General features: G+C 41.6%; 1 protein-coding gene across 2 annotated transcripts in view; it reads right to left on the bottom strand.

Moving 5' to 3' along the window:
• Window positions 1-3304: 3304 nt before the first annotated feature.
• The window catches only part of ttll7 (tubulin tyrosine ligase-like family, member 7), a 139929-nt gene continuing 115357 nt past the window's right edge, over window positions 3305-27876 (bottom strand). Inside the window, exons 18-21 of one of the 2 annotated variants that reach the window (XM_035774593.2) lie at window positions 26647-26727; window positions 21185-21345; window positions 19162-19335; window positions 3305-8333 (exon numbers count right to left, since the gene is read on the bottom strand). In XM_035774593.2, the coding sequence (XP_035630486.1) occupies window positions 8213-8333; window positions 19162-19335; window positions 21185-21345; window positions 26647-26727 (537 nt within the window). In that variant the 3' untranslated portion in view covers window positions 3305-8212. Of the gene's footprint in view, window positions 8334-19157; window positions 19336-21184; window positions 21346-26646; window positions 26728-27876 lie in introns of those variants that run through there. The other variant, XM_035774594.2, reaches the window with a different exon arrangement.

The raw sequence follows: 27876 nt of genomic DNA, 5'->3' as shown, positions 1-27876 counted from the left end.
TATCTCTGTTTGTGTCAATTTTCAATGATCAGATTTACATCTAGATGTTGGATAAAAAGAATGAATAAATATGAAACTATTTGTGAAAATATGTAATGTATGTGAGCCTTCTAAATGAGAGTATAGCTTTTCATATAAAGTTTAACTAGTCAGTGGCCACGCCCCCGTGAGGCTATACATTACATCAGGTGTTATGGAATCACCCCTTTTTCCACCGAGTATAAAACCACATCCTACAAAAATATACATTACGTCAGAGAAAGCCGGGACGGAGTCCCCACGTTGAAATGGCTACAACTCTATAGGCCATTAGAATAGAAAACATGGAGCTGACGCTACATGTTGAAATGGCTAAGAACTACAACTCTATAGGCCATTAGAATAGAAAACATGGAGCTGACGCTACATGTTGAAATGGCTAAGAACTACAACTCTATAGGCCCAGGAGACAAGGCAGCGGATACTTTGGCTACACGGCTGGAAATGATTAAACTTGGAGATTATCGATCACTACAGAATAAGAGCAAATCCTAGACATTGAATTACTAGTTTGCAGCTGGAAATGACATAAATCTAGTACGAGAATACCGACAACCGCGGAGGCATCTATTCTATGCAACGACCATCTGTACGCCTGACATATCCATTATAACAGACAATATCCAGAGCCGCTGAGAAAGCGACAACTACAAAAGACATTGTGACTTCTGGGGAAGTTAACCAGAGACTCACTGATGAACCGACTCTCCAGCAGAGGGACCTGCAATTCCAACAGAGAGACAACAATGACATACGGGCGTAAACAACAACATACGTGTGTAAATATTAGAGGTCGACCGATTATGATTTTTCAACGCTGATACCGATACCGATTATTGGAGGACCAAAAAAATTCTATACCGATTAATCGGACGATTTAAAAAAAATGTATTTGTACTAATGAAAATTACAACAATACTGAAAGAACACTTATTTTAACTTAATATAATACATCAATAAAATCAATTTAGCCTCAAATAAATAATGAAACATGTTCAATTTGATTTAGATAATGCGAGCCTTAGGTCATTAATATGGCCGAATCCGGAAACTATCATCTCGAATACAAGACGTTTATTCTTTCAGTGAAATACGGAACCGTTCCATATTTTATCTAACGGGTGGCATCCATAAGTCTAAATATTCCTGTTACATTGCACAACCTTCAATGTTATGTCATACGTATGTTACGTAAAATTCTGGCAAATTAGGCGGCCAAAACTGTTGCATATACATTGACTCTGCGTGCAATGAACGCAAGACATAATTTCACCTGGTTAATATTCCAGAAAATTATGTCAAGACTTTAAAGCTTCTGATAGGCTAATTGACATAATTTGAGTAATTTGGAGGTGTACCTGTGGATGTGTGTCAAGGTCTACCTTCAAACTCAGTCCCTCTTAACTTGACATCATGAGAAAATCAAAAGATATCAGCAAAGACCTCAGAAAAAAAATTGTAGACCTCCACAAGTCTGATTCATCCTTTGGAGCAATTTCCAAATGGTACCACGTTCATCTGATGAGTTAATAATAATACATTTGTACTTTACTCGATAGGATATGAAAATATCTGAAGAGTTGATTGGGGAAATAGAGACTCTATAAAGATTTCCCGTGGTGCCCCGAATTCCTAGTCAATTAAAGTTTACATGATTAGTTCAATCACATAATAATAATTACAGAGAATTGATTTGACATAATAAGTCTAACACATTTAATGATAGTCACAGACATTTTTGCTGTTTTCTGTGCCTAACAATGTTTGTGCTGCTACCATGTTGTGTTGTTGTCATGTTGTGTTGCTGCTATGTTGTGTTTTTGTCTTAGGCCTCTCTTTATGTAGTCTTTTCTCTTTTGTCTTGATGTGCGTTTTGACCGACAATATTTTCCCCCGTTCCCACAGGAGGCCTTTTGCCTCTTGCTAGGCCGTCATTGTAAAAAATAAAAAAAAATCCAGATCAGAGGACTCCCTTACATTAAAGTATAGCAGCCATTTCTTAATTTGTTTGTTGATGAATGTAGCCTTTTGTTGTGCAGCTTATGGAAGAGGGAATGACCTTTAGGATGAAGATACCAAAAAATCACCTTGAAATAGTTTCTCGGTGCATGGAGGAGTGTCGGGGAGAACATTAAAGGAGCCCTTGCTATCCAGGAGGCAAATGCCTGTTATCAGTCCTGAGATGGTTAGGTGGTGTGCAATGTGGTTGTGTGTTTGTCAGTAGACAGCCCCCAGCTGCGACGACGATGCTGTAAACCACTGCCTCCTGATAAAGTCCTTTGAAGCATGTCATTGTAGATGCAAACACGCACATGTACACGGTCAAAGTGTACCGCTTTATCACATTTGAGCAATCCACCTCTCACACTCTGCTCCCAGGCCAATTTTCACTCAGGTCACAGGGATGGAGATTCAGAGATGAGGGGCTTGTGGACTTGAGAGTACACTGGACCCTGGCTGCCTGCACAACTGTCTGGACCAGGATCCAGGACAGGTGAGGGTGAGAGAGAGAGAGAGTAGAAGGGGGACAGAGGTCAAAAGGACAGTGCAGCGCCATAGCGCATGGGATATATTTTTGGGACTAGTTGAAACACAAGGCTGGCTGTCAGTGTCTGCCTGTTTGGTGCAGAGGCCTCTGACCACAATGCAGTAGGAACTCAAGGTTGTAGACTTATCCACCTCTTCTACTAACAGAGAGAAGACGGGAGGGAGGGATTGGGGGGAAATTCACTGCGTCATCTGAGACGCCAGAGGAAGCTGGACGCCAGTCCGGTGTAGAGATGGCAAATAAAGGCCGGGCTCACCTGTCTTCCCCGGGGGTCCGGGTCAAGACAAGACAGGGCTGCGGGTCTCTCTCTCACAGTCCTTGACATGAGTGAAGTTTGACATTTCCAAATGGGAAATGTGATCCGGGTCAGGGCTAACATGGACAGCCTGTCATAGCTACATGTCGTGTAGTCACTCTGTCAGGCTATCAAAGGCACAGAGACCAAGCACAGTCACTCAGATGGACTACTGGGATTGAAGTAAAGGCTCTATATTGTAAAGTGGCTGTTCCACTGGATGTCATAAGGTGAATGCACCAATTTGTAAGTCGCTCTGGATAAGAGCATCTGCTAAATGACTTAAATGTAAATGTATATAGAACCAACTAGTTCAATGGCTCGCTTCATACTGAATATGTCTTTCAAAAAGATTCTACATGGAACCTCAAAGCACCCTTATGCCGATATAGGATAAATAATAATAGAAACTTGAGAACCTCTTTTGTTTTAAGCATTTTATTGCTATGTAAACTTAAAAATCCATACCTCAACTGAAAAGGTATTTCTCTTAAATAACACAAAGTTCAGGCAAAATAAAATATTTGGCATTGTGAATTAATATTCAGCAAAGTGTAAGGGGAAAATACATTTTTAGCACAGAATTCCCGCCACACCTATTAGTAAGAGAGTTGTTGTAAAACGTACAGTATACTTTATCATGAAGTCTGACTGCTTCCTATTACCGTTGAAAATCGAACCCATAAATTATGTGAGAAAAGTAACACAATCTAGCCTAGACACGTAATACTGCATTTCTCCCTATTAACATTTAAATAGTTCCTAATGAGGGTTTCTACTGTAATTGATCACATATTAACTTTAATTAACCTTAATTAAAGACCAATGGAACACATTAGTGAATGGATATGCGGTGTATTGGCACCTCACTGTTTGCACTGGCACTTGTACCTGCGGGAGTGGGAAATAGGACACAGCTGCTAAAACACAAAATGGCAGCTTCTCGGACGAGGCAAAGCACTGCAGTAACAGTACGACTTACAGAGAATCGCCAAAGAGACTCAAAAATGGACATGTGACATCATAATGATGTCATTTTCTAGTTGTAGATTGAGAATGTCTACAACCAGGGAAAGATGTCTTTCTCATGACGATATCACGTCATGGAAAATAAATCATATTCTTGTTGTTATCTAGTAAGATTTGTTTTACATAACAAGACATTTACAAAACTTCGTATTACAACCAACAGGGGTTCAAACCGGTTCAGGGAACAGAACCGAAAACAAACGACATTGTCAGAGGAACGGAAACAGAACCAGGAACGAAAGTGATTTCCAGTGTTCCGGAACAGAACCGCTATCTATACATCTTGAAAAACATTTAATAATGTTATTTTTACTTCAACAAATATTCCTAAAGTCTAGTCTATAATTCTGTAATTTGGTGATGTTATAATGCTACTAATAGCCTAAACATATTCCAATTCACGTTATGATGTTCAGCGCTTCAAGCCAAGCCGTCTCCATGTCCACCCCTCTTCTCTTGCTCTCTCCCCAGCCGTAAAAATTCAGTCACATCTCGCGCCTGCATTTATCTGACCAGTCAAAAGTATTTTACCCTTTCCAGAGCAAGCTACACTATCAGCGCTAATTGGAGGAGTAAAATAATGAGCTGAATGTAAAAACAAAGTTGATTTCCCATGTTCCATTTATATATGAACTATAGAACCATTACTTTTTTGTGTTCGAATCGGTTCAGAACTTTATTTTCTGGTGGGACCACCGGAATAGAACATAAAAATAAGGGCTCTGCTCGGAACGATTGGAAAATAATTTTAGTTCCAATCTCTGACAACAAGTATGACATCAGAGGTGCCAATGACATAATTACGTTATCGCAACCACTTTTGCCCCCCCACTCATAAATGTCACACACTAAATCATGTCATACAATCCATATGTGATACAACACATACAGTACCAGTCAAAAGCCTACTCAGTCAAGGGTTTTTCTTTATTTGTACTATTTTCTACATTGTAGAATAATAGTGAAGACATCAAAACTATGAAAAAACACATATGGAATCATGTAGTAAACTAAAAAGTGATGAACGTCATATTTGAGATTCTTCAAAGTAGCCACCCTTTGCCTTGATGACAGCTTTGCACACACTTGGCATTCTCTCAACCAGCTTCATGAGGTAGTCTCCTGGAATGCATTTCAATTAACAGGTGTCTTGTTAAAAATTCAATTGTGGAATTTATTTCCTTCTTAATGCGTTTGAACCAATCAGTTGTTTTGTGACAAGGTCGGGGTGGTATACAGAGGATAGCCCTGTTTGGTAAAAGACCAATTCCATATTGTTGCAAGACCAGCTCAAATAAACTAAGAAAAATGACAGTTCATCATTTACCTTAAGACATGAATGTCAGTCAATTCGGAAAATTTCAAGAACTTTTAAAGTTTCTTCAAGTGCAGTCGCAAAAACCATCAAGCGCTATGATGAAACTGGCTCTCACGAGGACCAGCACAGGAACGCATGACCCAGAATTACCTCTGCTGCAGAGGATCATTTCATTAGAGTTACCAGCCTCAGAAATTGCAGCCCAAATAAATGCTTCACAGAGTACAAGTAACAGACACATCTCAACATCAACTGTTCAGAGGAGACTACATGAATCAGGCCTTCATGGTCGAATTGTTGCAAAGAAACCACTACTAAAAGACACCAATAAGAAGAGGAGACTTGCTTGGGCCAAGAAACATGAGCAATGGATATTAGACCGGTGGAAATCTGTCCTTTGGTCTGATGATTTGTGAGACGCAGAGTAGATGAATGGATGATCTCTACATGTGTGGTTCCCACCGTGAAGCTTGGAGGACGAGGTGTGATGCTGTGGGGGTGCTTTGTTGGTGACACTGTCAGTGATCCCATCTGGTTTGCGTTTAGGGACTATAATTAGTTTTTCAACAGGACAATGACCCAACACACCTCAAGGCTGTTTAATGGCTATTTGACCAAGAAGGAGAGTGATGGAGTGCTGCATCAGATGACCTGGCCTCCACAATCACCCGCCCTCAACCCAGCTGAAAAGGTTTGGGATGAGTTGGACTGCAGAGTGAAGCGAAGCAGAAAACAAGTGCTCAGCATATGTGGGAACTCCTTTAAGATTGTTGGAAAAGCCTTCCAGGTGACGCTGGTTGAGAGAATGCCAAGAGTGTGCAAAGCTGTCATCAATGCAAAGGGTGGCTACTTTGAAGAATCTCAAATATTAAATATAATTTGATTTGTTTAACCCTTTTTTCTTTGATTCCATATGTGTTATTTCATAGTTTTGATGTCTTCATCATTATTCTACAATGTATAAAATAGTACAAATAAAGAAAAACCCTTGAATGAAAGATACCCAAAAATCTAAATTTGTGTATTTAATGCGAGCGCAGACCAAAAGATTTAACAACACAAAAATTCAAGTATTTCCCATAATGCAGTTGTTCTGTCTATGGACAACGTCTGGGTGTAGAACTATAATCTATGCATGCAAGAACTACTGCTTACAGCATCATAAGTAGTATGTGGAGTAAGTCCTTGGTCATGTTCCAAATCACCTATATTGCAGTCTTGCTGCACGCAGCAAGCATGCGTGCCATGTCAACGACTTCCCAGTCGGGCGTCAGATTTCTATAAACACCTATACAGACGTTGTGAGAAATGGCAGACGACTGCAATGTCGTCAACAATGTAGTTGACCTTGTACATGACCCAGCCACATTGTGATATACTGCAAGGTGCATATTCAACAAGACAATATCCGAGAATCCATTTTGGCTCCCTACGGTGAGGCTGCAAAGTCAACTCATTCACTAAGTAGCAGGGATGCTTGGCTCGCTAGTTGGAAATAAACATTCTAGACACTCTGTGGCTATACTGTGCTGCACTTGTCAATACAGACCCAAAATATAAGCTATAGTTAAACGTTTAAGGGTCAACTGCAACCAACATTGAGCACGGTCTCTCATTAAAGCATCAATATGCCCTAAAATCACCCACACTGCCGATCTCAATTGCAACCACTATTGGCGGCCATTTTACCCCTCCCTAAAGCTGATGTCGATGTTAACTTTCAGTCCCGGTTGCTGCAAAACATTTTCAAGACTATTTAGCCCTCTGGGTATTATCTTCGGTATAAATTAAACCTAATATTTGAGGGGATTAAGCACAGATTTAAATATATGACAATCATTCCGTACAACTGCAATAAGGTAATTCCTCGTTTACAAGCGATAATCTACTGTGCCAATTTACGCTATACATTTTATTAATGTGAAGCTTGTGTTGGTATACTTACTTTTCATTTCCAATATTTAATCCATTAATAACTTGCCTTAATACAGTATGGTAATTTCTTATCAAAAGGGGAAAATAAACTATTCCTGAACTAAAATCAACTCAAAACAATCACGATTTTGTTAATACAAACCTATATTTTTATTAAATTAGAGTCTAATCAAGGTATGTCAAATTACAAATTATATTCTAATGTGGCCCAAACATAAACGTCTATAATGTACTGTATTATACTTTACTGTACTTGAGTAGAGTATATCTCAGTAGAGTGCAGAATAGTGTAGTTGCGTTTTAAGAAATCAAGCGCTAACCTGCAGCTGCACGTTCTACCTGTTGGTTGCAATTGACCCAATTGTTTAAAATAAATGAATCTTTCCTCGCTCTACTGTACTTTGGGTTGTATTGACAGGAGCATAAAGTGACTGTTAAAACAATGTAAACTAAAGCATCACATTGAAATAAGTTAAAAAAATAAATTAAATACAAACAGCACCAAAATACATTTAGCAATTTTCATAGCCAGCAAAAAAAAGCTTATTTTTTTTCTCAACAAAGGGATAACCTGTTAATCTCATTCCATCTGCACACTGCGTCAGCATTCACTGCATTCATGGAACATTTGACAAAATAAATGTAAGAAACCTTGTTCTGTTTCCTTTACAGTACTTTGACTTGTAACTGTACAGTGAGCGGATATACTACAGCAATGTCAGGTACAATGAGAGAGAGAGAGAGAGAGAGAGAGAGAGAAAGAAAGAGAGATAAAGCGAGATCGAGAGAGACAGAGAAAGACTGGGTCGGGGCACATGAGAATGACCCATTGTCTGACACTAAGTGGAGCTCAGATCAAGAGTCCTGTTGGAACATTGGAGTGTTCTGGGCAGAGCAAGGGTGTCACTAATCTCACCCATATGCTCTGGCCTTTGTGGGGCCGCTGAGGGGTCCAAGGTCCACCAGTTCAGCCCTCTCAACTGGTTAGTGGAGGGGAGGAGGGATTGGCTGGGGGTTACAGCTCATGAGGGTGGGCCTGGGCGGTCAGTCAGAACTGACCCATCCGGGTGGTGAACAGACTGCGTGAGCGCGGCATGGCCGAGGAGACATGGCCGAAGCTGGATGAAGGCCACTTCATGATGAACTGGGAGGTCACTGGCAGCAGATACCTGCACAGACGGAGGGAAGGATGGAGGGAAGAGAGGAGGGGGAAGGTGGACAAGGGACATAATGAGAGGAGGATTAGAGGCCCAAAGGGTCACAGCAAAGAGATCATGGCCGCATTAGCCCATTATCCCTGCAAGCTGACGACACATTCACGAGACGAGGATACGTCTCCCCTTTTGTTTCAGCCTAGACTAAAATACAGTACCTTTCTAATGATGAGCTATGACTATGAGATCTGCAGCCATCAAATAGACACCTAGACACCTGGCAAAAATATATACAGTAGGTAGAGAAGGTGGGAATAACTCCAGTATGAGGTGAGATGGCATGAGAAAGTGAATCTAGAGCGCCTGGATCTGTTCTAATTAAATCAAATGTTATTCGTCACATGCACCGAATACAACAGGTGTAGACTTTACCATGAAATTCTTACTTGCAGGCCCTTAACCAACAAGGCAGTTCAAGAAATAGAGTTAAGAAAAGATTGACTAAATAAACGTATGTATTATTATTATTTTTTTTAATCATAAAGTAACACAAGATAATTACATAACAATAACGAGGATATATACAGGTCAGTCAAGGTAATTTGTAAAGTGACTATGCATAGATAATACTGTGACTAGCAGCAGTGTAAAAACAAAAGGGGGGGGGGGGTCAATGTAAATAGTCTGGGTGGCCATTTGATTAGCTGTTCATGAGTCTTATGGCTTGGGGTTAGAAGCTATTTAGGAGATTCTTAGACCTAGACTTGGCATTTCGGTACCCATTGTCGTACGGTAGCAGAGGGAACAGTCTACAACTAGGTGGCTGTCTTTGACAATTTTTAGGGCCTTCCTCTGACACCACCTGGTGTAGAGGTCCTGGATGGCAGGAAGCTTGGCCCCGGTGATGTACTGAGCCGTATGCACTACCCCCTGTAGTGCTTAGCGGTTGGAGGCCGAGCAGTTGCCATACCAGGCAGTGATGCAGCCACTCAGGATGCTCTCGATGGTGCAGCTGTAAATCCTTTTGAGGATCTGAGGACCCAAAATCTTTTCTGTCTCCTGAGGGGGAATAGGGTTTGTCGTGCCTTCTTCATGACTGTCTTTGTGTACTTGGACCATGTTAGTTTGTTGGTGATGTGGACGCCAAGGAAATTGAAGCTCTCAACCTGCTCCACTACAGCCCCGTCAATGAGAATGTGGGCGTGCTCGGTCCTCCTTTTCCTGTAGTCTACAATCATCTACTTTGACTTGATCACATTAAGGGAGAGGTTGTTGTCCTGGCACCACATGGCCAGGTCTCTGACCTCCTCCAAATAGGCTTTTACAGCTCATTGAGTGCGCCTTAGTGTCAGCATCAGTTTGTGGTGGTAAATAGACGGCTACGAATAATATAGATGAGAACTCTCTTGGTAGATAGTGTGGTCTACAATTGATCATGAAATTGTTGCATGTTTCATTAATATTTTTGTTCAGTGTAATAATAAATACACAATGAATTACAATAACTTAGCTATATACACAGGGTACCAATACTGAGTCAATGTGCAGGAGTACAAGGTAATTGAGGTAGATATGTACAGTACATATAAATAGGAATTAAGTAACTAGGCAACAGGATATATAATAAACAGTAGAAGCAGCGTATGTGATGAGTAAAAAATAAAACTTGTGCAAAAAGGGCCAATGCAGATAGTTAAATAGTTAACTAATAGCTACCCGAACTAACTATTTAGCAGTCTTATGGCTTGGGGGGTAGAAGCTGTTCAGGGTCCTGTTGGTTCGTAACTTGGTTGAGAAATCTGATTGGTACCGCTTGCAGTGCGGAAGCAGAGAGAACAGTCTATGACTTGGGTGTCTGGAATCTTTGAAAAAATTATGGGCCTTCCTCTGACACCACCTGGTATAAAAGTCCTGGATGATGGGTAGTTTGGCCCCAGTGATGTACTGGGCCGTACACACTACCATCTGTAGTCCCTTGTGGTAGGATGCAATCAGATGCCGTACCAAGCGGTAAAGCAGCCAGTCAAGATGCTCCCAATGTTGCAGCTGTAGAACATTTTGAGGATATGATGGCTCGTGCCAAATCCTTTAAGCCTCCTGAGGGGGAAGAAGCATTGTCGTGCCCTCTTCATGACTGTGTTGGTGTGTGTGGACCATGATAGATCCTTAGTGATGTGGACACAGAGGAACTTGAAGCTCTTGACCAGCTCCACTACAGCTCAGTCGATGTAAATGGGGGATGTGCTCGGCCCTCCGTTTCCTGTAGTCCACAATAAGCTCCTTTGTCTTGCTGACGTTGAGGGAGAGGTTGTTGCCATGGCACCACACTGCCAGATCTCTGATCTCTACCTTATAGGCCGTCTCACTGTTATCAGTGATCAGGCCTACCGCCGTTGTGTCGTCAGCAAACTTAATGATGGTGTTGGAGTCGTGGGTGAAAAGAGAGTACAGCAGGGGAATAAGCACGCACTCCTGAGGGATCCCCATGTTGTGGGTCAGTGTTGCGGATGTTTTGTTGCTTATCCTCAGCAACAGGGGGCAGTCAGTCAGGAAATCTAGGATCCAGTTGCAGAGGGCAGTGTTCAGTCCTAGGGCCCTTATCTTAGTGATGAGCTTGGTGTTGGCACTATGGTGTTGAACGCTGAGCTGTAGTCAATGAACAGCATTCTCACATAGGTGTTTCTCTTGTCCAGGTGGGAGTGGGCAGTGTAGAGTGCAATAGAGATTGTGTCATCTATGGATCTGTTGGGGTTGTATGAGAATTGGAGTGTGTCCAGGGTGTCTGGGATGATGGTGTCGATGTGAGACATGACCAGCCTTTCAAAGCTTTTCATGGCTACAGAGTGCAACGAGGCGATAGTCCTTTCATCAGGTTACCTTGGGGTTCTTGGGCACAAGGACTATGGTGGTCTGCTTGGAACATGTAGGTATTAAAGACTGGGTCAAGGTGAGGTTGAAAATGTCAGTCGAACCCTTGCCAGCTGGTCAGCGCATGCTCTGAGTACGAGTCCTGGTAATCCATCTGGCTCTGCCGCATTGTGAATGTTTACCTGTTTAAAGGTCTTACTCACATCGGCTACGGAGAGCTTGAATAAAACAGCAATCTGTGATTGATTTGCCCATTTCTTTACTTTGAAATGAATGCTGTAAACCGATTGATTGATGAAGAATATAACTTACAAATGCCTAATGAGCTTAGATCAACTGTCCTACACCCCATCAGAACCTAAAATATAAGCTTGTTTAAATACCTTGTTTGTAAACTATGTAATTGTAAACAAACACTGTATAGCCTCAAAACATGGTTAAAACTATAATTCTGAGATCATGCATGGTCAATTCTTGCATCCATTGCTCTGTTTATGAATTTGAGAGTGGTTACATTTCTCCAGCCCCATGCCTAAGCTAATTACCAAAAAAGTGGCGTGTTCACCACTTTATTGTTTGAATTGCAGATTTCCTCTTTAAATACGAGTACAGCTCAAACAGAAACAACTCGCTGTAACACTTTGCTTAATAACTTATAAGCATGTATGCACCTGTATAATGTCTTATAACAAGGCGTATAATATGTTATTTAACTATATGTATCAACATTTGAACTCGTTCAAAATGGCAAGGGACATCAATGAAGTAACTCAGGGAGAACGAAAATGGCATTTGAGCAAAAAGCTTGATAGAATTTTACAGATTTGAATGGCTAACTAATAAAACAGTTTGTCAACTGAACCATATGGATTATGGTGTGAATTAATGTTCTTCTGTTTGCTGGCAGATAACAGTGTTCACTCTGACATACTTTCCCTGTAAAATATCTCCTGGACAAATTAGTCGAGCTGCTTCTTCTTCTTTTTAAAGTCGACCAAAAAAAGACTTGCTGCGTCGAGGGCATCTGCCGCAATAGAGCCAGACCCAGGAGAGTTGGGCAGGATTCAAATTAACTTCATTTAGTTCAAGTAGAATGTCCTTGAAAACCACTCAAGTGGGCCGTGCGGGTACTTTCGATTGCGGTTGTTAAACTACCCACCCACAGTACTACTTGGCCTGTTCTGGAGCTCAACCATTCAATGGAGCAAGGCCAGAAGAGAAGGAGAGTGAGGGAGGGTGGATTACTTAGCCAATACCCTCTCGAATTGCTGCACTGCTTCGCTACATCCTCGCCACTTCAGGGGCACTGCTTACAATGGTTTCGGATGGGACATTGACTTTTAAACTTACAGTTTAAGATGGTGTTGCAGGATTTTCTGTCACCTTTCGGGTTCATCCCTTTCCTCGTTTCTGATTATGTCGGTCTGTGTCCAAAGTGGCACCTTATTCCCTAATCTGTTTAAAAGTGTTTAGTGCACTACATAGGGAATAGGGATACATTTCTGGAAGAAGCTTTGATTTCTCCTGAAGGCTTTCCTCTGTATCTGATATCTGTTCTGTTTGAGTTTTATTACAAACTCGTTAGACCGTGTTCAGTCTGAAACTTCGGTGTGTGTTACACTTCCCGGAAGGCATAACCATATTTCTTCCACGGAACACTTATTGGCCAATGTATGGAAATTCCACTGCAAGAATTGAAATTCAAACATGAACTATGCGGTGATGCTTGTGGGTGGTGGTTAGTGATTGTGTGTACTATTTTCTCTTTATATTTCTCATGAATTCACACAGAGAACATTCTGTCCACACCAGGTAGGCCAAACGCGTGATACGGTCCCGACACTTTCCGAGCCCTGATCACTCTGCGGGGGTGCAGTTAATTGGACCCTCTGTAACACGTCTTCCAGGTCTTGGGCTTTTGATCATGGATGAGCTGCTTGCAGTAACCTGCCAGTTGAAAGTCCAGGAGAAGCCACTGCTGTGGAGGCCTGCTTCAATTCAAATCGTCAGTGTGAAGAGAACGAGCTCCAAACTCACCGCTATATTATGTGGAGTACCTCCAACTGGCCCTGCACTGTTCAAGGTCTCTGTTAGCGACACAACTGCCAAGCGGAATAACAGAGTCTTGACTAAGTGAAAGAAGTGAACATGATCAAAAGCCGTACGGAAAAGGTCACCTTTGACCGATTCCACAGACAAAACCCAATTAACCTGATTGTTATTCATAAAAAAAGGGAAAAAATGAAATAAGGTCCAAAACCTTAACTATACTGAATAGAATAATTCACATTGTACTTTTCAGCTGGATTCAAGCAGCTATGTTGGATGTGTAACCAAGCCAGCTCAGTAAATATTGGTCTGTTCAGTTTGGTTCAATTCACTAGCGTGAAAAGCCATCTAGGCTCACAATAATACTGTTGTGTGACTATGTTCATATGTTCTGCCCACACAGAAAGAGAAGGTCTGTTCTCAGACCTATTGTAAGTGATCACTGACACGTATTCTGTACTCCTACCATGAGAAGTGCTTAAGGTTGTCTCTCATCACTGAGACCCACTCCAGTGTGTGTGTGCTGCAGAATATATGTCTGTGTAAAATGCGTATGTGAGAGTGTGAGTGTGTGTGTTCGGCATGCGCGTGTGTGTTGCATATGTGTGCATTTACGAGCATGTTAGTGTGTGTGTGTGTCAGGTAAGCAGGCAGCATAAGGATGCAGGTCAGGGGGTCCAGACACAACGGCAGTGAGTAGGGTATGAGTCACAGGCTAGCAGAAGGAGGTGACAGGTGCAAGATGGTACTCTTCTCATAGGCAGACATAATGTCACCCCATCGAGACAAAGCATGTGGCTAATGACAAAAGAACTGTAACCAGCCCCATGGTGGCCATGGGGCAATCACAAGTGTCTGATGGAATCAAAGGAAGGATGGCCATCGTTGTGAAACTGTGCTAAGCACGCAGTGCAATGGAAGTGACGAGAAGAGGTTAGGTTATTGGCCGGCCAGGGCTCACAGTCTCTTGCGATTGCATGTTGACAGGCTGCTTCCCAACAGTCTCAATTTGTTTACTTCCCTTGCCTCCTTTCCTACATAACCTCTAATCTGTCCTTTCACCAGTCAGCTTTCTTGACCTTTAGACTAAGTCTGACGAAAAAAGGAGACAAGGTGAGGAATCTATCTGAGACTATTGGGACACAGCTACAGTAAGCCACAGTTAGCAGGAAGGTGTGCAGTGGGGAATTGGGGTAGGGCTCAATTCCATTTTTAGTTCAGTCAAATTCAGATGGTGAATTGAAAGTCCAAGGGTCCAAGATGTTTGGATTCTTGAATTTTTTATTTTGATTCCTGTCCAGAGTTGACTGAATTTAAATGGAAAGTGTAAACACAACTGGAGACACGTCATTACCATGTTTTTGAAAGCATTACGGTAGCTAGTGAAAGAGTGTAGGAGCAGTTGCTAACTAACTGTCAATAACTTTAGCTAGCGAACTAACTTGGCTAACTGTGGGGTGAAACTATATTCAGTGAGTTAGCTACCACACTTCTCTTTTCTCACAAACGTAATGCTGCATTTAGCTAGCTAGCTGAGGGGCGAAATAATTCACTTATTCAGTTAGCTACAGCAATGCTCTTCGCTAGCAAACATAACGCTGCGTTTGGCTAGCTAGCTAATTAACATGGCAAACTGTGGGAAGAAACAATGAACTTATTCACAGATAGTCAGCTACCACACTGCTCTTTGCTAGAAAATATAAAGCTGCCTCTAAAACTAGCAAGCGGTCTCTACTAACATTTGGATGTTTGCAATGTGTGGTCTTTCCAAGCAAATTGAGATTAACCCTGGTCAGGACTCAGTCAGACTGTAGGCAGCAAAGGGGTGAGGCCAGAGTGAGGGGAGGAATAGAGGTCACTGAATCGAGCATAGACCTGCGTCAATGGGCGAGATGGCAGAGGAAGAAGAGGCAGTGGAAGAGGAAGACGAGCCATGGGCGGAGGCGGCTGGTTCCGCAGCCAATGGTGAGCTTCCGTGGTGAGCACACACACACACACACACACACACACACACACACACACACACACACACACACACACACACACACACACACACACACACACACACACACACACACACACACACACACACACACACACACACACACACACACACAGGACGTTGAGAGGTAGACCAATGTAGTATTTGAATGGACAGAGGGAAGGATACCCCTCAAGGGCTAAGCAGGTAAATAGTATTAATTCAGGCAGGTTGCTTAATTCTCTTTCATATGCATGACTTTCCCCATAGGAGTGCTAAACGTGGGCCGCTGGCTGGTCGGTGCCGAACCACATATTCCCCTGGAGGCAGTGGTTCAATACCTGTTCCGCCACTCACTTTTCTATGCTGAATCCCTCTCATCTATCTCCCCACCTCATATTCTAAAATAATACCTGTCAATAGAAACGTCAAAATACCCCCAAAATAATTGTTTAGTCCGACACACACACACCACCCCACTCCTACCCCTGCCTCTTGCCATTTGAAAGGCGTCAAGTTCCTCAAAGATAAGGCATGAAGTTCTTTAAAGGAGATTCTTCAACACAGTCGACTATTATGCTCTGGTCCAAAATAGTTCACTATTAGGGAAAAGGGTATCATTTGGAACGCAGACAAAGTCGGTGTATCCAGACTACGGATGTGACAAATGGAAACATTTTCTTAATGTTTAAACTGCTGGTTTTCTGTTAAAACTGTAAGAAAGAAATCATACAATTCCATGTGAATTCACAATATAGATGGTCTACATCATGTGTCCCACAAAGAAAGAGATATTTTTATAATTTCTACTGATTTTGCTGTTCATGACAGTGGCGTGTGTAGCTTGCTGTTGTTGTCGTCCAATCACAAGTCAAAAAACTGGCACTAGGCCACAGACAGAGTTGGAGCCTCCGTATTGCAAGTTATTAGGAGAAATCTAAACGAATCAATGGAAGATGGAATTAAAAGGACAGAACTAAAAGTTAAATGAGAAGGACAGGCGTAAAAACTGGTAGGCTGCTACTTAATAATCTGAATGGAGTTGTTATTTACTGTAGGAAGGGGAGAAAGCGCACAGTTAACAAAGTAGCGAAAGTTACTTTGTTTTAAACTAATGTAGGCATTTGTTAAATTTTTACTTTCCCCTTCATGATGTTGATGGGGACCTAATCCAGACTATCCAAAATCCCCCCGACCCCCACCCTTTTTAATGACTAAATTAGAAAGTGCAAAGTGATAGCCTGTTAAATATACGCTGGTTATGAATCATCTAAAGCGTTCTGGGGGAAGGAGCAGGCGTAAGGTCATTTGTGGCGCGCCTCATCTGGCTCATAATTGAATTAAACTGGCCTCAGGGGGCTTGCTAACCTGCACGCTAATCCCAAGGTCATTACTTCCTGTTAACATTGTAGCCCTGTGTGTTCTTAGCTTGTGTTCCAAATAGCACCACATTCCCTATATAGTGCACTACTTTTGACCAGGGCCCATAGGCTATGGTCAAAAGTAGTGCACTATATATAGTACCAGTCAAAAGTTTGGACACATCTACTCATTCCAGGGTTTTTCTTTATTTTTACAATTTTCTACATTGTAGAATAATAGTGAAGACATCAAACCTATGCAATAACACATATGGAATCATGTAGTAACCAGAAAAGTATATTTTATATTTGAGATTCTTCAAAGTAGCCACCTTTTGCCTTGATGACAGCTTTGCACACACTTGGCATTCGCTCAACCAGCTTCATGAGGAAGTCATCTGGAATGCATTTTAATTAACAGGTGTGCTTTGATAAAAGTTAATTTGTGGAATTTATTTCCTTCGTAATGTGTTTTAGCCAATTAGTTGTGTTGTGAAAAGGTAGGGGTGGTATAGAGAAAATAGCCCTATTTGATAAGACTAATTCCATATTATGGCAAGAACAGCTCAAATAAGCAAAGAGAAACGACAGTCCATCATTACTTTAAGACATGAAGGTCAGTCAATGCAGAACATATCAAGAACTTTTAAAGTTTCTTCAAGTGCAGTTGCAAAAACCATCAAGCGCTATGATGAAACTGGCTCTCATGAGGACCGCCACAGGAAAGGAAGAACTATAGTTACCTCTACTGCAGTTCATTAGAGTTAACTGCACCTCAGATTGCAGCCCAAATAAATGCTTCAGAGTTCAAGTAACAGACACATCCCAACATCAACTTTTCAGAGGAGATTGCATGAATCAGGCCTTCGTGGTTGAATTCGTGGTTGAATTGCTTCAAAGAAACCACTACTAAAGGAAACCAATAAAAAGAAGAGACTTGCTTGGGCCAAGAAACACGAGCAATGGACATTAGACCGGTGGAAATCTCTCCTTGGTCTGATGAGTCCAAATTTTAGATTTCTGGTTCTAAACGCTGTGTCTTTGTGAGATGCAGAGAAGGTGAACGGATAATATCCACACGTGTGGTTCTCACTGTGAAGCATAGAGGAGGAGGTGTCATGCTGTGGGGGTGCTTTGCTGGTGACACTGTCAGTGATTTATTTAGAATTCAAGGCACACTTAACCAGCATGGCTACCACAGCATTCTGCAGTGATATGCCATCCCATCTGGTTTGCGCTGAGTGGGACTATAATTTGTTTTTCAATAGGAAAATAATCCAACACACCTCCAGGCTGCTTAAGGGCTATTTGACCAAGAAGTAGAGTGATGGAGTGCTGCATCAGATGACCTGGCCTCCACAATCACCCAACATCAACCCAATTGAGATGATTTGGAATGAGTTGGAATTCAGAGTGAAGGAAAAGCAGCCTGCTCAGCATATGTGGGAACTCTTTCAAGACTGTTGGAAAAGCATTCCATGTGAAGCTGTTGAGAGAATGCCAAGCTGTCATCAAGGCAAAGGGTGGCTACTTTGAAGAATCTAGAATCTATTTTGATTGGTTTGACACTTTTTGGTTACAACATGATTCCATATGTGTTATTTCAAAGTTTTGATATCTTCACTATCATTGTACAATGTAGAAAATAGTAAAAATAAAGAAAAATTAGTAGGTGTGTCTGAACATTTGTTGGTGACAGAGTGCCATTTGGGACGCATATTAAAAGTTTACACGTTCAAAACCAATCCCCCACCAAGTCTTATGAGGATCGACATTAAAAATAGAAGAGTTGTAGAAGGGGTATAGAGGCTGGGGTCAGTTGTTGGTCAGGTGAGATTCCTGTCGGGGTACAAAGGTTCGGAAATGACACTGTGAGCTGCCGGCACCAAAAGTTTCAAATGAAAACCATACTTTTTTTAGGGATTAGGAAGGGTAGACGTGTTGGGGGTTTAAGGAGTAATATTAAAGCTTGGCAGGGGGGCAACAGAGTTAGGCAGGGAAGTGGGGGGTACCACCTAGCCCAGGTATTGTTAGGAGAAACACTGAAAGAGGAAATATAAACACCTACCACTTGGTTCAGGTGCTAGATAGAGAAAGAAAATGAATGAATAATATATATATATATATATATTGGTGGGGTGCACAACACATAACATTCTGATCCCTACTAGAATTTTCATCAAGTCTGAGATTCGAAACATTGTAATACCAATGGGAATCATAACGTTGTCCAAGTCTTGTGTGTTGTCTCACTAACAACTCCATATTGGGAGTTGGAGTAAAAAAACAAATACTTTTTTTCAGAAATCCCGTTTGGAGGCTTCCCAGAATCAGGAGGGAATTAGCATAGAGACCTCCAACCAGGAATTCTGTAAAACCTGGGAACTGCGAAAGTTTCTACCCCCAACCAGGATTTCGGGAAAAACCCAGGAACATCAGGAAAGTTCCTACCTTCAAACAAGATTTTTTTTAAAGTGTACAGAATTTTACAACTCAAGTTGGAAGCATATCAGTTGCAAAAATGATTTGTTTCATCAGTAGAAAACAAAGGAGGAATGGACGTTGATTGGATGTTGATCCTCACCTAGTGTCGTCCCATTCGGGGCTGAGGCCGGTGAGCGAGCCCCGGGACTCGGAGACAAATTTGTAGACAACGAGGAGGCAGTCCCTGCACAGCTGCACAAGCCTCTGGCAACACTGGAGCTCCTGCTGCGACACCACCTCGCTGCTCTTACTGAAGATGGTCTCCCACGACGAGCTGCGCCACAGAACACACACACACACACACACACACACACACACACACACACACACACACACACACACACACACACACAAACAAAGACATAATAGGGGATAAAACAAATGCTGTACATTTAACCTCCTTTATCACACTGGCCGTTCCCCCCGACTGTGAGGGGCTCAGAACAGTGAGAGAACTGAGGGGTCGGGGCGTTTTAATGTCTCTCCTCTTCCCTCTCAATTCTTTGGGTTTTTGAACCGTTTAGAGACCGTTTTTTTTCTTCTTTCCCTTTCAAAGCCCTGTTAAATTCCGACCGCAATAGTCGCGGCGGCGTTTGATTGTCGAAGTTGCTCAGATGAAATATCAAACGAGGGGTTTCGTGGAGCTCAAGTGTACGTTTACACCGCCTGGTCTTAGCGAGTAGCGAGGTGGGCTCCAACGCTGCATGACGCCGGGCCCCCCTGCAGCGTTTATCCTGTGGCTACGGCGGCCCACATCCTCCAGAGCGCGCTCCCTAATTAGACGCAAGCAGCATGTGGTGCCTGAGCCGCATCTGCTGGCTAATCCGCCCGGAGACTCGGACTCTCATCAAGTGAAATAAAGCCACTCACTGACTCGAACAAGGCTACAGTACGGCACACTCGGTCATTGACAATCAATTACCAGCTGTGGCAGTTGCCGGGGCAGCTATACAAAAACCCACGTAGCCCCCCACGACGAGCGCTGCTAACTGCTTACAAAAAGAATATGGAGAGGGAGGAAAAGGTTGAACCTTTATCAGCAATGAGATGAGAAGCTGGCTGCACCACAGCTGGCTCTTGAAGATGATATAATATAATGTATGTGTGTGTGTGTGTCTGTAGATATGTGAATAGGAGTGTGTGTGTTTCTATAAGGATGCAGAGTGAGATGAGTCACTATGTAGAAAGCCACTTACAGTCGGCACAAAAATGGCACACAAAAAAAGTCGGGAGAGACATCAAAGGACCTTTCTACAAACAGAAGTGAGTGAGGAAAGAAGAGTATGGGACCTACTTTAGCCCTCCTTCCTTCCTTCCTTCCTTCCTTCCTTCCTTTCTGACACATAGAAAGCCCCGATGATAAGAAAACAAGATCTGTGGCCACATTATGCAGACTGAGAAATGTGTCTCGACTCTGATAGACACGTGTTGCTTTCATCCCTGTAGCTCTTTGCAGGATGAGAGGGACTGTCTGTCTACTCTGTCTGTCCGGATGTTTGCCTGCCTGTCTGTCTGTCTGTCTGTCTGTCTGTCTGTCTGTCTGTCTGTCTGTCTGTCTGTCTGTCTGTCTGTCTGTCTGTCTGTCTGTCTGTCTGTCTGTCTGTCTGTCTGTCTGTCATCTCCACAGCAGTGCATGGCAGGGCCTGTCAATAAGTACACCAGCTGTCAATCAAACATGCATTGGGCAGAATGTGGAGCCTAATAAATGCTGTTATCATCATGCTGTAGCATGGATTTCAGTTGTTACATACTTGATTGCCACATACTTTCTGGACATGTGTTACTGAAATATGCACTTATCAAGGCAGAAAAAGACACGCACGATCCCTACCCTCTTTGCACTTGGAGTGATCTGAGAGAATTGGAAAGGTGTAAGAACAATGGTGAAAATTCCACTTAGTCTATCAGAGGACGAGGGCAAGGTGGAGCTATTACCATATTGTTAATACTCTCATATCTTTGCAGGTGCATAGTGGATGGAGGTCGATATGAGATTGAGAACTACAGTACCAAGTATTGAAGAGAAATCAAGTATTGAGAGAGAGAGAGTGAAAGACAGAGACAGAAAAGGAAAGGGAGAGAGATTGATTCGGAGAGACAACAAGAGAGAGAATGAGACTTACCCAGTGTTGGAGAACAAGTTCCACAGGCCCTGTCCGTGGCTCCAGAGCAGTCGGTTAAAGACGCGGTTGAAAAGGCGATACAAATGTAAACTGTCCACGTCGGGCTCCCTCCAAAGCCGCTGCAGCACCGAGCGTACGTTGGTACGGACGATGTCCAGAACCTTCATGGGACATTAAAGAAACAGACGAAAAAAAGGGAAAGTGATAGGAAGAGGACCAAACGTTAGTACGTACGATTGCAAGAAACTTCATCAAACATGGAAAAAAATGCACGAGATATAGGAGGGAGAGAAAAAGAAAATCTAAATAAATCAAGGTATCAACAGACGCCAGAGGGACAGCATGAAAGACCACCGCAACACAATAATTAATTAAGAGTGTGCTTGCAAAGCAACACACTACTGTCATTCGTCATACTTCTTCATCTTATTATTATTCCCACCACTACTCCTCCTACAGCTTTTATGTGAAACATACCATTTCACGTTATAATGTGCAGAGAGGCCTAACTTGAGTTGCTGACATATGATTTTTATAGTCATCGTACTTTAAAAAATAGAATCACTTAAAAATGCTAATTTTAACATGGAGCTCTTGGGTGACCAAAATATAACATTTTTGAAACATTGCTATTGATACACCTTTTACGATACAGAACACTCCAAATTACAAACCCTGCAAAAATCATTCTGATAACTATTATACCTCCTTTTACAATATTACATTTTTTGTAATTCCAAAAACTCCCATTAGTTAACATGGTGGTTCAAAACTAAACTTAATTGCCCAGCAACTCAGGAACCAGTTTTATATGAACAAGTAACTCCTTTAATAAGCTGTTTTATTGTAATATTGTCAAATAACACTTGTAAATTCAATACCTGATGTTTCCTATAGTCCTACTAATGCTTTTTTACTGATAAAATAATCCGTTTATAGGGCTGCCAACTTTTGAAGAAAGCTTGGAGTGAGATTTGCTGTGAATTTCAGTGGCACAACTCTTAGATGGTGGAAAATTGCACCGTTTTAAAGCTAATTTCCTGCAATTCTATGTATTTTGACATGGCTTAGGCCTATGACCAGGGTGAATTGTATTGTAATAAAAACCACAGGTCAGGTGTATTCAGGATGTTTTGAACAATAAATGAACACTCATAATTCGACGACATTCTTAATTTGAGTTTTTGGGGTGGATGAAATATAAAGTATGCTATTTTTTTTTTTTACTTTTTTTTTTTTTTTTAAACAAAATCCTGCTTGCTCTCCAGGAGGGTTGGCCACCCCTGATCTATGTTTCCCAAGTGCTCCGTGTCAAAATCACCCAGTCTTCAAGAAAAATCTAAAGAATATAAAATTCAGGTGGTTTATGCCAACTAGTTGGAGATCATTGCCATAGTCTTACTCTACATAGACAAATATGAAGCGTTTCTGAGTTGTGACCCACCATACATTCTCTGCCTAGCATGTGCACAATACTAAAATGTCAAAAATTATATTTGATTCCTCAAGTGTTTAAAATCCAATGCTTATTTGTATTCAAAACTGTCCATGAATGGCTGCAAAAATACATAGCCTCATGTAATTAATTTTCAAAGACACAATTACGCACATCAGATTTCAAATATGTGATTACACTACAGTGTTCTCACTGACAAGAGCAGTAATGTTGTGTTTTAGCCCAATGTAAAGAATGAGAATTGTTCCACTGATCAGACTAAATAAATTACAGTGCCTTGCAAAAGTATTGGCGTTTTTCCTATTTTGTTACATTACAACGTATAATTTAAATTAATTATTATTTGGATTTCATGTAACGGACATACACAAAATAGTCCAAATTGGTGAAGTGAAAATTAGTGAAAATTACACCAAAAAAAAAGGAAAAGTAGTGAATGCATATGTATTCCCTCCCTTCGCTATGAAGCCCCTAAATAAGATCTGTAAATAGAAAACATCTCATGAAGACAAGATTACGTAAATGTGCCCCTACAACCTAACCACATGATTTTTTAAAATCATACTTACACTTTTGGGTTCACAATCTATTTGACAAAATGATCAGGTCACCATACCAAACTTCCCTGCTAAAACATACTGTCTTCTGCCTTTTCGTTGTCACAGTCTAAATGCCAGTCACCAAACGAGGGGACTAATGCAAGTGTGGAATAAATTGACTTCAGTACATGCTGTGGCAAGACAGGACAAAGGTTCCGCTCATGATGGTAAATTACAGGCGCAGATGCTCCAATTTCAAAACAAATTGGAGCACAGTTGAAAGTTAATGAGCTGACTAATCAGAAAAATAAAAGCAGTACTTTTCAATGCGTGAGATAAGAAGTGCATTGGCCGTGAGACACGCATTTGACTCTCTTCTCACGCTCTCACGGCCAAAAATGTAGCTAGCTAGCAAGTTAGCTCACTAGCAAGTTTCTTATGTCTCTAGTTAGCTAGCTAGCTCTGTCTTTTAAGAAATCTACTGACCACTACTGAACCGCAAAACTACTAACCACAACAACACAACAACTCACCATAACTACTGACCACAACCATACAACTACTGAGAACACAACTACGGACCACAACCCCACAACTACTGACCGCAACCACATAACTGCTGACCACATTATACAATTTCACTTAAAACCCTTTCTCATCTGTAAATGCCTGTATTATTACTGTAGGACTACTGGCAATCGCGGATCATATTCAACGTAAAAAGTCCAAATGAAAATATTGATTTAACAAGGGGTATGGGAATATGTTCACTGTGTAGATAATGTGCAGATACTCATCTCAGAAAACCAATAGTCAAAACTGTATCCGATAAACAGTTAGAGTTGTTTTCCCCTGTAGAATTGTCCACATTATGGGATCAACAGAGTTGTTTTCCCCTGTAGAATTGTCAACATTGTGGGATCATCAGAGTTGTTTCCCTGTAGAATTGTCAACATTGTGGGATCAACAGAGTTGTTTTCCCCTGTAGAATTGTCAACATTGTGGGATCAACAGTTAGAGTTGTTTTCCCCTGTAGAATTGTCAACATTGTGGGATCAACAGTTAGAGTTGTTTTCCCCTGTAGAATTGTCAACATTGTGGGATCAACAGAGTTGTTTTCCCCTGTAGAATTGTCAACATTGTGGGATCAACAGTTAGAGTTGTTTTCCCCTGTAGAATTGTCAACATTGTGGGATCAACAGTTAGAGTTGTTTTCCCCTGTAGAATTGTCAACATTGTGGGATCAACAGTTAGAGTTGTTTTCCCCTGTAGAATTGTCAACATTGTGGGATAAACATTTAGTTGTTTCCCCTGTAGAATTGTCAACATTGTGGGATCAACAGAGTTGTTTTCCCCTGTAGAATTGTCAACATTGTGGGATCAACAGTTAAGTTGTTAACCCTGTAGAATTGTCAACATTGTGGGATCAACAGAGTTGCTTTCCCCTGTAGAATTGCCAACATTGTGGGATCGACAGAGTTGTTTTCCCCTGTAGAATTGTAAACATTGTGGGATCAACAGTTAAGTTGTTTCCCGTGTAGAATTGCCAACATTGTGGGATCAACAGAGTTGATTTCCCCTGTAGAATTGTCAACATTGTGGGATCAACAGTTCAAGTTGTTTCCCCTGTAGAATTGTCAACATTGTGGGATCAACAGAGTTGATTTCCCCTGTAGAATTGTCAACATTGTGGGATCAACAGTTCAAGTTGTTTCCCCACTGTAGAATTGTCAACATTGTGGGATCAACCGAGTTGTTTTCCCCTGTAGAATTGTCAACATTGTGGGATCAACCGAGTTGTTTTCCCTGTAGAATTGCCAACATTGTGGGATCAACCGTTCAAGTTGTTTCCCCACTGTAGAATTGTCAACATTGTTGGATCAACCGAGTTGTTTTCCCCTGTAGAATTGTCAACATTGTGGGATCAACCGAGTTGTTTCCCCTGTAGAATTGCCAACATTGTGGGATCAAAATCATCAACAGACGCGTGAGATAAAAAGTGGTCGCTAAGTGTGAAAAATACTTCTGGAAAACTACACCATTTGTAGTCTAAGCCTTTGGGACAAGCCTGGGGTTTAATGGAAGTGATCAAACTACAGCCTATATCTTGTTGTTCAATTTTATGTCAATTCAATAATTGGAAAGCAATATTTATAATCCATTAGGCTATCCTATAACTATAAAACGAGCAGTTTTCCACTACCATTAATATTAATACTTTCAGCCAGCTGAGCAAGAAAAACAAAGTTTCTACTGAACCTTACTTTTCTAGTTTTAACCTGAGGTTTCTAGTTTACTGGGAGTGTTCTTTCTTAGCTGGCTGGTGTGGCTGTGTATACATGGAAGCCGATGCACACACAATACAGACACAAATGCATACAAAAAGAAGCACATAATACGCACACGCGCACACATACAGAAATCAGGCGGAGTGTGTAGGTAGGCAGTATCTGATGAAGGCAGAAAGAGAAGTACAGGGACCAGAGATTGCAGGCGGTCAATGAGGGATCCCTCATCCCTCCTTTCCATTCTCTTTCATTTCAGAGCAATGTAATTGCTATTGTTGTGGAGCCTTTGATTTCTTGACTTATTACTGATGGCCATGATGTGTGTGTGTTCCCGTGTGTTCTGGCATATGTGTGTGTGTCGATGTAGGAGCATGTGTGTTTCTAAAGGTAGAGATGCACTATTAATGGGCTAGCGTAGGGTATAGAGCAAAACATTGTCTCTATTTGACTGCTACCTCCACCATCACTAGGCAGCCTCCGATGCTAATCAGATAGCAGAATGCTAGGATAGCTACAAGCCCAGCCAATGTCTGGTGTTCATTAGAAAGGCCCAGGGACAAGAGATTCTGTAGCATACATTCCAGCACATTCCACCACCACAGCCCATATATGAGATCAACAAGATTCATGTCATTTCAGATGTGACTTTGTTTTTGTTTACTGCTTGTTATTCCTTGCTACGTCTAGCTAAGGCTGTCAACGACAGTGATGCAAGACATAGCCACTTCCTCCCTCCCCCTCAGTCATCATTCACTCCCTTGAACAGATCTGAGACAACAAGGCAGGTGTAAGTAACAGCTCCTCCTAGTTTCCACCATATTGCTTTCACCTAACCAGATCTGTCAAGGGGACTGAATGGGGAGGCCAGAAGGGAGGAGCAAGTTTTTGGAATGAAATGCACGGAATGAAATGTTTTTGATAGCATTCACTGATAAATCTGCACACATCCAGAAACGCTGGTATACTGAATTACCAAATGTCTCAATATGACAACAAATACAAGCATTAAAGGTATAATCTGCAATATTTACAGCTGTCCAATGACAATTTAAATAAATGATATACTGTATACCCATATATTGTAGGTTATAAAAGAGTGGGTACATTTCCCCAGCCCCATCTCTCATCTTCATTAAGAATCAAGAGCCACTATCCAAATCAGGCTTTGATGATACTCACCTTCCTTTGTTTGGTGGAATCCAACTTTACCAGCCAGTAAGAGGCCACTTTGGGTTTGTGGTACTTCCAGTTGTCTAGTATCTGAGAGATAAAAGCACAGAATAAAATCAACAATCTGCAACAATAACTCAACAATTACTGTATTATTCACCAGTTGGGACATTGTGCAAAGAGGAGTAGCCTTTGAACAAAAACTTAGACCCCCCCGCAGCATTTTGCAAAGAAAGAAGACAAAAATTAAAATGATCTCCTTTTCCTATATATGTGTGTGTGTGTGTGTGTTTCTCTCTTTCTCTAGTTTTCTCTCTCTCTCACTCATCCCCCTGTTCTCAGCAATCAGCTCATGGAAGCAAAAAAAACAATTTCTCTCCCATTTCTATTCTCCCTCTCCATCTCATCCCTCATTTTCTGCAATCAGCCCATGGAACCGGCGGGGTATTGTTACTCAAGTATTCAAACAGTTCAGGGTCTGCATTTGCATTGTGCCTTGGAGACTAAATCAATGTCTTGCGGTAGAGACGCCGGGAACTGCGAACAAGGCCGGCTGCAACCGAATAGGCCTTTTCATCCAAGACGCACAACCCAAAACTATATTCTATAGACCCGGCCGCCTCAGACCACCGCACCTTTTCACAGTCTATGGCCGTCTGTCATTCTGTGGAGTCTGGTGTTAGGACGGTTATAATTGACCTGCATTTTTTATTTTCTTCTTTTATGGTGTGGCTGTGAATGTGTCCAGTGAAGAAAGGCCTTAAACCCCTTACACTCGTCGAATTCGGGCCTATATGGATAGGGCCAAATTGAAATGTTTCTAACGGAAGAACTATAAAAACCATATGATTGACCGTGGTAGCAAATGACAGAGAGAACTTTATTATGGGGAAATTATCAGACCAAAGATGAGGACACAACAGTTCACCTGACACAAGACTCAATTCAAACATCACACTGTTGATTTGATGTGCATTTTCACAGCATTTGTCAACAACAACATCTGAAAATACTCTTGATGCATTCAGTAACATTAGAATAATATTCATTGACATTTTTTGAAAGATTATATTACACACGTTGGCAATAGAATAAGCTTTTAATTTATGCCCACCTGATCCAGATTCTTCCTGGAACCAAGAGGGTTCTATCTGGAACCAAAAAAAGACTCTTCAAAGGGTTCTCCTATGGGGAGATCCGAAGAACACTTTTAGGTTCTAGATAGCATATTTTGTTTTC

This window comes from Oncorhynchus keta, chromosome 8 (assembly GCF_023373465.1).
Source record: "Oncorhynchus keta strain PuntledgeMale-10-30-2019 chromosome 8, Oket_V2, whole genome shotgun sequence".
NCBI lineage: Eukaryota > Metazoa > Chordata > Actinopteri > Salmoniformes > Salmonidae > Oncorhynchus > Oncorhynchus keta.
Note: the sequence above shows the minus strand (reverse complement) of the source record. Positions and strands in the feature narration are given on the sequence as shown.